The 12353-nt window shown below is 42.4% G+C and overlaps 4 protein-coding genes across 11 annotated transcripts; 2 read left to right on the plus strand and 2 right to left on the minus strand.

Annotated features, from left to right (window-relative positions):
- Positions 1 to 1568: 1568 nt before the first annotated feature.
- LOC112283315 (oil body-associated protein 2B) lies at positions 1569 to 3594 on the minus strand. 2 transcript variants are annotated; one of them, XM_024521867.3, is made up of 6 exons: positions 3509 to 3594; positions 3119 to 3334; positions 2794 to 2929; positions 2472 to 2554; positions 2196 to 2310; positions 1569 to 2067 (listed from the first exon to the last, which is right to left on the minus strand). In XM_024521867.3, exons 2-6 carry the CDS (start codon positions 3257 to 3259, stop codon positions 1826 to 1828), a joined length of 717 nt encoding a protein of 238 aa, XP_024377635.1. In that variant the 5' UTR covers positions 3260 to 3334; positions 3509 to 3594; the 3' UTR covers positions 1569 to 1825. The 2 variants fall into 2 exon arrangements, with proteins under 2 accessions (XP_024377635.1, XP_024377634.1); XM_024521866.3 differs by having other exon boundaries at positions 3491 to 3594.
- Positions 3595 to 4136: 542 nt separating this feature from the next.
- On the minus strand, positions 4137 to 7388 carry LOC112283316 (ethylene-responsive transcription factor-like protein At4g13040). 4 transcript variants are annotated; one of them, XM_090251108.1, is made up of 8 exons: positions 6870 to 7202; positions 6464 to 6609; positions 5775 to 6009; positions 5524 to 5627; positions 5156 to 5252; positions 4777 to 4957; positions 4521 to 4642; positions 4137 to 4410 (listed from the first exon to the last, which is right to left on the minus strand). In XM_090251108.1, exons 3-8 carry the CDS (start codon positions 5815 to 5817, stop codon positions 4334 to 4336), a joined length of 624 nt encoding a protein of 207 aa, XP_090107234.1. In that variant the 5' UTR covers positions 5818 to 6009; positions 6464 to 6609; positions 6870 to 7202; the 3' UTR covers positions 4137 to 4333. The 4 variants fall into 4 exon arrangements, with proteins under 4 accessions (XP_090107234.1, XP_090107233.1, XP_024377639.1 ...); XM_090251107.1 differs by having other exon boundaries at positions 5775 to 6019; positions 6870 to 7165; XM_024521871.3 differs by lacking the exon at positions 6464 to 6609 and having other exon boundaries at positions 6870 to 7388.
- On the plus strand, positions 7061 to 8788 carry LOC141045511 (uncharacterized). 4 transcript variants are annotated; one of them, XR_012217692.2, is made up of 4 exons: positions 7061 to 7182; positions 7656 to 7753; positions 7953 to 8060; positions 8648 to 8788. XR_012217692.2 is itself a non-coding variant. In XM_073534736.2 (4 exons), the coding sequence occupies exons 1-3, from the start codon at positions 7066 to 7068 to the stop codon at positions 8043 to 8045; spliced, it is 267 nt and encodes an 88-aa protein (XP_073390837.1). In that variant the 5' UTR covers positions 7061 to 7065; the 3' UTR covers positions 8046 to 8060; positions 8648 to 8788. The 4 variants fall into 4 exon arrangements, 3 of the variants coding, with proteins under 3 accessions (XP_073390837.1, XP_073390838.1, XP_073390835.1); XM_073534736.2 differs by having other exon boundaries at positions 7656 to 7712; XM_073534737.2 differs by lacking the exon at positions 8648 to 8788 and having other exon boundaries at positions 7953 to 8201.
- A 1257-nt stretch (positions 8789 to 10045) lies between these two features.
- LOC112283319 (outer envelope pore protein 16-3, chloroplastic/mitochondrial) lies at positions 10046 to 12009 on the plus strand. Its single transcript, XM_024521872.3, has 2 exons — positions 10046 to 10539; positions 11390 to 12009. Exons 1-2 carry the CDS (start codon positions 10188 to 10190, stop codon positions 11527 to 11529), a joined length of 492 nt encoding a protein of 163 aa, XP_024377640.1. The 5' UTR covers positions 10046 to 10187; the 3' UTR covers positions 11530 to 12009.
- Positions 12010 to 12353: the final 344 nt, after the last annotated feature.

Raw genomic sequence — 12353 nt, forward strand, 5'->3', positions numbered from 1 at the left:
TGTAAATGTATGGATGAAGCAACAAATATTCAAATATTTGGCTGCAAGTAATTCACCATGTTTGAGTTGGATTTTTGTCACGATTCTTCCTTGTTTCTACTCATCTCCAAACAATATCTCACACATCTTCTATCTATGATCCTACTCCAACTCTCTAATTTTCTGATACATAATCAATTACCACATATGTGTAACTCCACTAATGTAAAAATTGATTTTTGACAATTCATGCATACCAATTCTAAAAGCAATGAATTGTTTTAGTGCTCATACTTTAATATCATTTTTATTAGACCCTTGACCTATTTCCAACTACAAAATGTCAAAACTAGTCAACAACAAGTCACCAACCTAGCAAAAATACTCCACCTCATAGGATGGAAATGGAGATAGTCAAAAATGGGTCGGCTATCTTAGACCTTCACAGTGAAATGCTTGAAGGGCAAGTTGATACAAATTTTGTTTTCATCAACATATTTTCACCATCTATGCTCTTATGTGGATCTATAATAGATAATGTGTGTATCTATTTTTGAAATTCCCCGAGTGGCTGAATTCCAACTGTTAAAGGGTGACTACTAATTTCAGTCAATCCTCTTTTTAACTAAATTCCAACTTATATATGATTGGTTGAATTTTTCAAATATTTGTATTCATGGTTTTTTGAAATATTTGGGAATTCTTTTGAAGCATTTGGCAAAACTCATGAACATGAATATTTCAAAAAATTATACCACTTATGTATCAATTTTTAACAATTTCTGCAATGATATTGTAGTCTCTATAATAAGGATTTTATAATGATATTTTTCAATATGGATATATTGAATAATTTTGTACAAGTGTTAGCTTTTGGACATAATAATTACTTGGTGATGTTGTGTGTGTATTATTTTATATTATTTTATTTTTACTTCTTATTTGACATGTTTCATTTTTGAGAAAAATCTCTCACAATTGATTATTTTTGAAAGATAAAATTTATATCTTGTATCTACGTTGTAATGAACCAATTAATGATGCACCAATTTGCAGCTACAACCAAGCTTGCAGCACCTTCAAAAGCTTGCAACACTTTCAAACCTTGAAATGATTGTTTTGTACAATACTTGCTCACATTGTCCATGTAAGCACTGCCTTATAGATCTTTTAACAGACTTTAAAGTGGTGATCTGTTCCTCAAACAGTTGTGAGCGATGTGTATACAAACTTATAATGTGCTTGAACTATTTTATTTATTTATTTCTTTTGTTTCAAACCACATGAAACATAATGTTTGCAAAACAAATAATGAAACTCTTCGTCTCCATGCTAACAGCACAATTCAAAGATTCAATTGGACAACGAGGGTCGGGTTACTAGGTGTCAAACCACTGCCAATCCTCTACAAAAATGACAAATGAGGTTTGAGATCTATGTGTAATATATGATCAGAAGACTATCTTACAACTTCAAATCACCCCCACTCCACCAAATTCCATCATGAATTTACGAATCAATAACTTCTTCAAATCCCATTAAAATTTAGAAACTCAAACAGCACATGCTTCAGCTAAGAACAACAAAAATTCTCCAACTTGCCACTGAGACTGAAACCATCTGTATATATCACCCACGGTTAAAACATTTATGCATATGTCAGTTCAAAAAAGTGACCCAAAATTGAACGCCAGATTCTTCCTGCTAAAGAGCAAAAACTATGTTTTTTTTATACGGGGTTTATTATATTAAACTGGCTATGTACATCTGCCAAGAGCCCAACCAATTGCAAGGTTTCTCAAAACTGAACTCCTCAAAAGAGATGGAAATAGACAATGAATGTCTCTCAGCCCATAGACATGACCACCTCCTTCAGATCAACTTCGAAGCCCTTGCCTGTTGCTCTCCAGCGATCCGAGTTGGGGTCCAGCGTCATTCTGGGAATGTCTGCACGATTGTGTTTCCGTGACGAAGACGAAATTCCATACATGGCATCTCGCTTATCAACGCTGTCGTTGGGAATCCTGCCTGGCTCCTCCGCCTGGGGCGACATCATAAGAGCCGGCATCCCCATGGGCAGCACATCACCTGTGGTTCATCAACAAATTTTGGTCACAAAGTACTTTTGAAACCTTTAACCCTTAATTCACTCAGGTTTTAATGGATGATTTGATTTTTGGTCTTCTTCAGCAACAAGTATTAGAGATGATGTGTACCTCGATCGAATTGCCAAGTGCACCAAAACTTTCCGTAGGTGTGCGCCAAGCCCTTGACCTCCTGCTTCTCCACCGTTTCGGGCACGCCGGGATTCACCCATAGCCCCTCTCTGATCTGTTATCATCCCCGTTCACACATCAATTAGTGAGAGCATCTGGAGTGCGATAACGAGCTTTGATTACTACCGGCTGCTCGTGTACCAGATTGGCTTACGGAAACTTCATCGTCTTTAATTATAATCACAATGACTGCATGGTCGCAAAGAAGCTACTTACTTCAAACTCGTGGGAATGCCACAGCTTCTTCTCTTCTGGCGGCAGGTCTTTGAATACATTTTCCGATACAACATACTCCACCCCTGTAATTTATTCAGAGATAGCGGAAGGCCTTAGCTTCTGGGCTGACCAATCAAAACACTCGTGGATGTGATCAAGATCAAGGAAGTACTAAATGACCACAGCGGAGTCAAAACTGGAATAGCCATGGCTTCAGATTTACTAACTTGGAGCTAATGAAACCCGTAGGAATCACAACAAATTTTGAGTATAATTAACTAAGTACCCTGAAAAGTATGCTTAAGAGGGGTCGAGACAGTACCGATCAAGCGAGCATTGGATTGATCGGAGTCGTAAACAGCACACTGCAAGAAATCGTCATTGAGGCGAGCAGCGTGATGGTGTGTCTGAATTTTGCGGTTCATGTCGTGGGAGAAAATCGCCCACGTGCAAACATGCTGTTCAATGTGTTCACACCCATACCCCAAAAATCGTCACAAGCTTTCATGTGTAAATCACAACTAAAATTGTACGACCCTTGGTTGCTACAACATACCCAATTATAGAGCAGAGAAAAGGCATCACCCACAAACAGTGGCGAGTATCGAACAGAACGTTTAGTTTAAAATAACAAAAACGGGACTCACCTGCTGGAAAGCTTTAATCGGTTCCAGGCTCTGCAACATGGCTGCTCCTGCATCTACAGCTTTCGCAGTGAGCGTCTTGGCTCCGCCGGGCACATCCTCCGGTGCAGATGGATGGCATCCATGGGAATGGCTCTCACTCATGGCAATGCCCGACTCTCCACAATCGAAACTCAACCCTCCAATTTCTTCGTCCGTCACCTCCCGCTTCAAGATCACCTGCTACCCACTCACAGAACCAAACATGGTCGATTAGAACTCTTCCAAACAGAGCAATTGCGCGAAGCCAGGAAGAAACATAAAAACATGCATGTCATCAGAGCGCGCAATTGATACAAATCCCACTAAACGAGAAATTCACGGTAGAACAGCAACCTTGAAGACAGAAACAACCTTCGCAAGAAATCCAGAGACTCAGCGAATCCTTCCCGCAAATGTCAGATCGTTCCGCAGGGACTTGAATCAAGTGATTAACTCATGTAGGCTAGAACAGCGCCGTTCTTGGGCGATGCTTCCTTTTGCATTGCGAAGGCTGCATACTAGCTGCCACTTGGACCCTGCCATGTCATGCTTCGCACGGCAAACATGACCGGTTATAAACTGGATATCTTTAAAAGAAAGGGTATTTAGAGACGCAAACAGAATTACGAGTAATTGTTGCATTGTTAGAATTGCATATCATACATGATAATGTCAAATTGTCTGCCAATATTGATTATAGTAGCATATTCATGAACCCAACTTCTGTACGAGCTTAATGTTCAGTCCATGAGCTTCTGTTCAGTTGATTATCTTTGAGATAAGGGGCAGTATGGGTTTCGTGGGATATTCCTCCATAAGATACTTCCAAGTACACAAGTGAGCGGGTAATCGCGTCACTTCCATTCTCTCACTTGCAATTCTAAGCAGAAAATCCTCTCTGCACACCATGATCCTGACCGAATTAATCTTGTGGAAAAACTGCTTTAATTGTTCAGATTCTACACGAGATTCCTGTATGATTTCAGATATGAAGCCCCACTTGTTTCTACTTTATATTTTTATTACTGTGCATGAATTGTACATAACTGGACCTAAAGCCACAGCTGATTTTTGTCTCAAGAGATCATTCTACGTAGACCTCGGGTTTATATACTCTGAAGTGCCCAAGCCAAGCAAGACAGCCACGAAACGCTGCAATGAACACAGTGGTTTTATTTACAGAAATCCACACTAGGATCAGCATATGAGGGCCTTGGGAGATGAAGCAGCTTGCGTAGTCTTTCCGCTCGAATTTTTATTGCCCCGTTTCCGCTCTGGAACAACCAACAAATAGACCATCTATTAGCAGGAAGAACCCTAAATTTTACTTCATACGAAAATGATGACTAAGTAAAGTTCTTTCTAGAAATCTTCCTGTACTTACTTTTGCTTAAGATTGATTGCCGAGTTAGCTCCAGGAACTCCTCCCATCGCAGAAGTTGCAGCTCTTGCTTCTCTGCTTCAGTCAACTCGAAGTTCGGTTCTCTCCCACACAAGTAAGCGGCTCTGTCATACCCAAGTACTCGGCCGTTACAATGTTAACATCGGAATTTCATATAGAAGTTGTATAATCACCTGATATAGTATGGAAACGAACTGATGAGGATGAGATGGATTTGCAAGCGGGGAGAATTTCTAACCGGTCGTACAGACGCGCTGCCTCTTCCTGGGAGCTCACAGTGCCCAAATGGACTTGTTTCTTCTCGACCTTTATGGCAGCTTGCCATTTCATGTTCTTGAAGTATACACCTCGCATGACACACGATTCTTGGTTCATCTGATGTTTTCTCCTTTGCCGTTTCCTCTTTTTCACTTCTCTCTCTGCTTGATCAAACAGTGCAAATTGCACTTCAGAGCTTCAACGACATGAAGTGGAAACTTGACAGCAGAATGCTGCTGAACTTTGCGAGGTTTGAAACCTATGGTACAATTGCATGCTTTGACTTCAACATGTTATGGTACTTCAGAGGCTGAGCAATATGCTCTGAGGACTGCAAAGACGTAGCTCAGGGAAACAACCTTTTGGTAAAGAAACTGGATTGTACAATTGATGCAGCTCCCGAAAGGAAGGTATTGCTGGCAGGGTTGCAAATCTAAATCTTGATACGGTCACCTCCTGCAGGGTATCATCTCCAACACGAAGTATTTAAAAATATGTGTTGAGATTAGTAACTGCAGTTTTTTTGTAGGAGTTGGCGTCGTCATCAAAACCAATCTCGAACGCTTGAAGATGTTGGCATTAGTTGTACCCAAAGTGGTCATTTCAAACTTCAACATTGCTACCGAATGACACATATGAGTGGAACCGTTACGTGTTAATCTAGACATAAGAATGTAGCCTTTCATATTTGTAGACTTCACAAATAGCTGCACACTTTCATGAATACCTGTTTGAGTGATGAATCCTTGTCGGTGTTCAAAGAGCCTGCCGGAATAGCAGTTGGCAAAGGATACGAAGAATTCCTGTAAGCTTGTGATTGACTTTTTTTGTCTGCGAAGAACTTCTGTTAATTTAAGATGCAAATCTCAGAAGAATACATTAAAATTCTTGGCTTCCCGTCTTAGGTTTAGGCATCTTAGGTATCAGGTTTCACGATTCTACTCCAGTTGCTCAATTCATTCTGGTTGCAATTCGTACCTGGAGAAAGTCCACCATGCCGCCGTTTCCTGATGCTGACCATGCTGGATGTCTCGTTTTATTTCACGTAGCCTATCTATTTTTATATTATTGGAAATCGGAGATGAGTGATCTCCTATCACATTTCTCAGATTCTCCTAGCTCACGAAATATACCCTAAATAATGACGCCTCCTTGTCACTCCTTCGTTCAATAGCAACGTATTCTCAAGGGAGAAACTATTTTCATGTATGATCTGCACAGCGCTGCAGCAATTAGATGAGTTCTGGCACAAGATGGGAAGCACAATCTCTACACTCTGCAAATTATATAATCAGCAACAAGCCTTCACTCACAATAACCAGATCATTCCGCAAATGAAGTTGAATGTCCTCAGCCTTGTGAATGTCACAAAAATCAGTGAACTTGTAGCACAACATTCATCGTTTCGTCATAGCGTCACCAGAACTAATCACTTCAGTTGACCGATGATGTTCACTAAGTACAAAATATTCTTCCCCTTCTGAATTGAAAAGATGAAATGTGTAGGGATAATGCGATAATCCAAACAGGATGTGCTATGTAGAATGTATCTGAAGACATTGTCCAATTCACCACAACGAGTAGCAAGCTGAAGAGGTTAACACTGCAGGGATGGCTTCTTGTTGCTATGAGGATAAACATAAAGTTCGGCTTCCTTCGCACAATACCTACGGCGCGAGATTGTCAGGCAGAAAGAGTTTTCAAGTTAATGAGAAGAATCCGAGTTTTTATTTTCGCCTCTAGCTCGCGCAGTCAACCTGCCCGCTGTCATCAGTTTCATGCTCTCATCCCGCAATCTTTTACCGCCAAATCTCTGTAATCATGTCCAATCCACTGAACATATATCACCCTTACTCACGCTCTCAATTCCCTTCTAAGCTACAATCTTCACTTGAACCATGCGCGAAAGAAAAGTTTCAAACTTCGTGGAAAGTCCAATTCAGTCCTGAACTCGCGTGACATCGCTTTGAGCGCATCCAAATTCTAAACCGAGGCAAATTCATTAACCTTACGCGACCAGTACAGCAATCAAGATCAACCCATTTGTGCAAACAAGTTAAAAGACCAACTCACCTCTTAATGTCTGAACAGAGAAACATTCTTTGCCACCTTTCTTGACACGGCGACTTCGTCTTCGCCGCACCTACACGAAACGCTCAACTCAAAACCAATAGTCCCTGTAGAAGCCCCCTACCATCCTCCTGCGGCCTGCTGCTGGAATTCTTCCTCCTCAACCCACTCAGCTTCAGCAAAGATCAACAAAAACTCGATGCAAACGGTGCCCGTACTCAATCTAGAGCCGCGAGGATCTTGCGAGGACAAGCATCATGGGGTCATTCAATGGGTCGGAAGGAGTCACCCGCTCGCCACCAGGGTGGTACAGAAGGTGATAACCGAATCAGCTTGTTAGGGAAGAATTGTTTTTGGATTCGTTTCCATTTCCTCTGCCATTATTGTTAATATGTGCATCAGCAAAGTCGTCAGGAGCATAGATCAACTTGTATCTAACTTGGACCTTTCCGTCAGATCAATACCTTGTTTTAATCCTCAAGGCAAGAACTCATTGCACGCGGTACCTACCATTCCACCTCTTAGAACCAGAGCAACCTAGGTCAATATCTCCCTCTCCACTTCTTCCTCATTGTAGGCATCCTGACGCGGAGATCCCTCTTTGTGGGGCCTCGGTGAACAGTTCCATAGGATTTACTAGAGTCAGTCGATAGGGTGGAATTCGGCGACAAAAACGATGTATTTCGTCCTGCTGCTGGATGTACGAGATAGGTGTGGGGTGCCAGAAGTGGTAGCTCTGGGTGCATGCTTTCAACTGATACCGAGTTGTTGTGTGTGTGAATTCACCAGCTGGGCTTTAACAGGCTTCGCCATTTCAGCACAAGGATTCTCACAGCATCATGCATGGTCGATATACTAAATCATCTCGTGCACGGAGAAGTGGCAGGGTTTGCTTCGCTTCTTAGTTTGATCGTGTGTCATGAACTTGCGGTGGCTTTGCTTGCGGGTGATTTGATGTGCAATTTTGGAGTCGAGGGTTAGTTGCGTCAATTGGGTCAGAACCGTTGCCTGCACTTGCTTCTTGTGGTCGCAGTCTGAGCTGCCGCTGTTCTTTAACATAACTTCCACAAGGGTTTTTCTCGCTAGGTTTTCCAACCATGTCGCCAAGTATTCTGTCTCGTGAGGAGCTTTGAGCTGAAGACACTGTCACTCTTCGATCATTGGACGAACTCTTTGTAAGAGAATTGGATAGCTGTGAGTTGTTTACTTTGTTTCTTTCACTGCGTGTTCGTCCTACAATCTTCCGCAGAACGTCCTTTTCTCCGAGGGCTCTTGATGGTTTTTGTTCATCTTTTTTCAAGAAATAATTTTAAATCAAACGAGATTTTACATGAATCTTTGTCTTCAGACTGTGGTGTCCTAAAAGTTATCATTCATTGTACAACGTGTCCGGCTTTAAAAAATGCACGGGAAAAAGGAGTCAATTCACATGTTACATACTTTCTGCAATATGCGCTCGAAATTCTCTCAAATTAATGACAAAGTGCGACGTTGCACTTGTTTTTTACCATCCTCCTGAGTACTCTGAATGTGTACTCTGAATGTTATTTGTTGGTTAGTAGCTTCTACGTTTTGGAATCTAGAAACGAATGTCCCAATCCAACCTGTACCCTTGCTGCAGTAAAGCTCAGTCACTCAGGTTCGGTTTGAAGTTGAAATTCTGACTTCTCGTGGCTTTTCAAGTATAGAAACGAGGTCTTAGCTCTTAATGAAGGGTGGAAGCTGTTATGACGTTAGTATCGTGTACAATTATCGTGCGCATGGAAATTCCTGAGGTGCAGTGATGGGAGAAACGTGTTCTTGTGAAGAACAAAGAATTGCGGCGGGGGTTAGAGAAGTGAGCTTTGTCATCTCAAAGCTAAGGTTCGTAAATGGCGACAGCCTGCTTCGCTACTTCTAGGTGACCACAGCTCGAGTGACTTGTCCAGCTCGTCGCAGTACTTTTATACTCCGGCAGTCTTCACCGCAGGAGAATAGGGACTTCACTCATGGTCGTCCGCAAGGGCGATGGTTATTTCGATGTGTGCGCAACGGTTTTACACGGGTATGGTGAAGAGTCAACTCCTGGTAAAAAGACGCAATCGAGAACGCCTGAAGGAACATAGATGGGACAATCGTGTCCTCTCTAGGACAGCACCCTCGCTGCAACCGCCGACAACGAAAAACAACTTTCTGAAACCTTACACTGTTGAATTTAACCAGTCATAGAGAAAATAGTAGAAATGAAGACCTTCAGAGAAAAACGATGAGATACGGGATGTGGGAGGCATGAAATGACCATCGAAGATAGACCAAAAATAGCAGTCACAAGCGATGATTGTTTGGTTTTGGGTCATGAAGGCAGAGTCAGGCTGATCATTCGTTGAGGTACGGAACTCTCACAGCAGCATGGACTCTTGATAACCACTAGTCAGTAGTACGTTCCCAAATGTGACTCGCACTCGCATCAGTTAAGGATAGAGATTGATTCTTGCCGCACGTACATAAGCTTCACCATTATGCTTCGTAAAGAAATAATACTACCCAAATGAGACCTAATGTCAAACTCTGTACCTCGTCAAGAAACAGTTCTTCTTAAGATGGAGTTCGTCATTTATGATCAAGAGCGGCGCCACATTGCTGATAAATCAAGACAAGGCAACTGGAGACAGGGGTCTTAGGTCGGCGATTCGTGTATGTTACCGAAACTAGTAGTGACAGAAAACCTGAACTCACAACTATTAATCAAAATCCGCACACTGAACATTCAGAGTACTAGGTCTAGGAGGGGCAGTGGAAAAAAAGGAGGAGAAGGGGTCTATGACAAAATCAGTGAGCAACTCCAAATACAAAATCAGACGGTAGAATTCCCCAACCAACCACGTCTTCCAACATTCAAAACCCGGTGTTCAAGATAAGAAAATAGTACTATAAGAGTACGAAATGCGAATTGCGGAATGAACCCACCCCGTTTAATGTGAAATAGTAGTGGATCTTAAACAGAAAACATGAACACATCTTTTCTGTTGCGAAGAAATGTGATAGACACGAAACAGAAACAATCATAGATCATCGCGCTTGCGAAAGGCTTCCATGTGTGGCACACTGTATTCCTTTTCATCCAAAGTGGGCCATAGTTCATCCTTTTCTATTGTAACCCTAAATGTCGCTCCGATTCCACAGATGGTCACTTGGGTTTGGAAATTTTCTGTGTCCTGGTGGTTCTGGGTTGTTTGGATCATTGGCTGACGAGATCAGTCTTAACTAGGGAGAGGGAGAGATTTGTGGGTACAGGTTTGCCGGAAGCGGGGTGGGTAGCGGTGAGTGAGGTTTGGTAGAGCCATGGAAGACGACAAGTATGCCCGCATGGATCCAGACGAGCTTCGAAACCTAGGGGAGTATGACACTGTCGCGTTCAGGACGGCCAGTGCGGCCGGGTCGAGTGGTTTGGTGGGCATGATTTTGGGCGCCATTACGGCAACATGGCAGGATGTGCCAGCCGTGGAGAGAAACGTTGCATTGCCAGCGTTGAAGAAAACTGGAAAGATTATGGGCAACTACGGGTTGACTTTTGCAGCAATTGGAGGTCTCTTTGCGTTTACGGATGCGGTGGCGGCATCGATCCGCGGCAAGAAGGATATCTGGAACTCTGCATTGGGAGGAGCTGCCGCTGGGAGTGTTATCGGTCTTCGAGGTTAGTTAGCTGTCTACTTTACTTCCGAGAAACCCGAAAGTGCTTTTAATTAGGGATGCTTTGTAATGCAATCTATTGTAGTTTTTGGGATGTTCGTGACAAGGCTGGTCAAACAATTTTTTTGTTTTTTTGTTTTTTGGGCTTCCTCCTAAATCCCTCTTCCTGTCTCGTATCTTTACATCATCATAGACTTAGACGCAAATACAGGATGGCTTTTCGGTGATTGGAGAAAATAGTAGTATTTGAGGTGGAGATGGCCACGGTCATGAACACACCTTTAAACGATCGAACTAGAATTTTTGGTCGGAAAACAGGTGAAGAGATGGAACTGCACGCATAGAACTAGTTTCTTTCTGTAGAATTGGTTGCGAAATCTTTGAGCATATTCTTGATAGATAATTTATTCTACTAGGACGGTAATGGAATTGCGTGTCTATATGCTGAGTAAGCAAGTCCAATTAATGTAGGGTTGATTGCGTACTATTTGTTTGTACTGCCTTGGATTTCTCTGAGGTATACAGATCTGTAGGGGTGAACCTAACGTTTGTGAACAGAATAAACTGTCCTGAGTGTAGAGTGTGCAACTGTGAACCTGATGACTATTGCCCCATTTTCTAAGATGATAATCTACAATCCAATGATGTAATGCTAGAATTCAGTAACGAGTGGTCTTCAGGATGGCTTGTCTTTCTTCGAGCTGGCTTATTTTGAAGGTTGTTGCCGGCCTATCATGTTGTGGACATCGCATGGATTATCCTGTAGTGAAAGAGTCAGGTTGATATGCAGTAATCCCCTGTTTTGATGTTGTAGTTAACTCGTGTTGTGCTGATTATTGGTATTGCACTTGCAGCTGGGAAGTTGCCTGTGGGTATTGGAGCAGCGGCAGCTCTCGCAGCCTGCGCTGTAATTGTTGATGCTGGAGGTCAAACTGTGAGGACACCCACCGGACGAGAATACTTGCCGTATCCGAGGATCAACCCAGATCTTTAGATGTTGATTATATTCTCTTTTGTTTTCAAGAAGAGGGGATGTTCATGGGCAAGCAAATGGGACATCTTTCTGCAGCTGGTGATGCATCCGTACCCTACTTGAAGCGTTTTCTCTTTCTCAGGGGTGACGTTATAAGCTTGCTTAATAATGTAGGGCAACCAATCGTCTCAATGGTGAAAGCATTGAGGTGATCATCTTGTTGAATAGGTTCAAATTCAGAGTTCTCTTGTAGATATTAGTTGATGCGTTGTGTACTTGTGACGTGGTGGGTCAACTATTTCCAACTGTTGGTAGAAATGTCTGCAAGATATTTTCCTTTGACAACTTTCAAGTTTTGAGAGGCTGGTTGGCTCTGGTGAGTACGATCTGTTTTCGAGCTGGTGATTAGAGCCAAACAATACTGTATAAGTTACATTCTGGATGAGCCAGTATGTTTGAATGGCACTAGTTAGAGCAATCACTGCTTCCGCCGCTTCAAAACAGTCTTCCTTTTGCGGGGAATGTAAGATTTTAGGCGTGTGTGGTGGCAGTTTTGTTTTGAAATATTTGGTGTTGCCAAGGCAATGAAGTTGGTAAGTAGTGAGGTGCTACTTATGCAAGAGAGGTGGATAACTAGTGCTCATCTGCATTGTTCATCACCAAACAACGGAGGGCACGAAAGTGATAAAGTCGTTTGCTGCTACTTACAAACCGTGCTGCAAGAAACTCGAAATGGATTGCAACAGTTCTTCTTGTCGTGGTCGGGGGTGTTATCTGGATATGTTATTGAACAAATGAAGGCTGATTTTAGATTTATGATTTCCAGGTTGTCTGGATTAGTTATG

This window comes from Physcomitrium patens, chromosome 6, assembly GCF_059467195.1.
Source record: "Physcomitrium patens ecotype Gransden chromosome 6, ASM5946719v1, whole genome shotgun sequence".
Lineage (NCBI taxonomy): Eukaryota > Viridiplantae > Streptophyta > Bryopsida > Funariales > Funariaceae > Physcomitrium > Physcomitrium patens.

Bases quoted from the DNA above. Each gene is read 5' to 3' on its own strand.
- LOC112283319 (XM_024521872.3), top strand. From the start codon at position 10,188: ATGGAAGACGACAAGTATGCCCGCATGGATCCAGACGAGCTTCGAAAC. The intron at 10,540-11,389 runs GTTAGTTAGCTG...TTGCACTTGCAG, and splicing joins GAGTGTTATCGGTCTTCGAG to CTGGGAAGTTGCCTGTGGGT.
- LOC112283316 (XM_024521871.3), bottom strand. From the start codon at position 5,817: ATGGTCAGCATCAGGAAACGGCGGCATGGTGGACTTTCTCCAG. The intron at 4,643-4,776 runs GTTAGAAATTCT...TGGGTATGACAG, and splicing joins GCAGCGCGTCTGTACGACCG to AGCCGCTTACTTGTGTGGGA. The intron at 4,411-4,520 runs GTAAGTACAGGA...TGGTTGTTCCAG, and splicing joins GCAATCAATCTTAAGCAAAA to AGCGGAAACGGGGCAATAAA.
- LOC141045511 (XM_073534734.2), top strand. From the start codon at position 7,066: ATGCAAACGGTGCCCGTACTCAATCTAGAGCCGCGAGGATCTTGCGAG. The intron at 7,183-7,655 runs GTGATAACCGAA...TGAATTCACCAG, and splicing joins CCACCAGGGTGGTACAGAAG to CTGGGCTTTAACAGGCTTCG.
- LOC112283315 (XM_024521867.3), bottom strand. From the start codon at position 3,259: ATGAGTGAGAGCCATTCCCATGGATGCCATCCATCTGCACCGGAGGAT. The intron at 2,311-2,471 runs GTAAGTAGCTTC...GGATGATAACAG, and splicing joins GGCATTCCCACGAGTTTGAA to ATCAGAGAGGGGCTATGGGT. The intron at 2,068-2,195 runs GTACACATCATC...GATGAACCACAG, and splicing joins CACTTGGCAATTCGATCGAG to GTGATGTGCTGCCCATGGGG.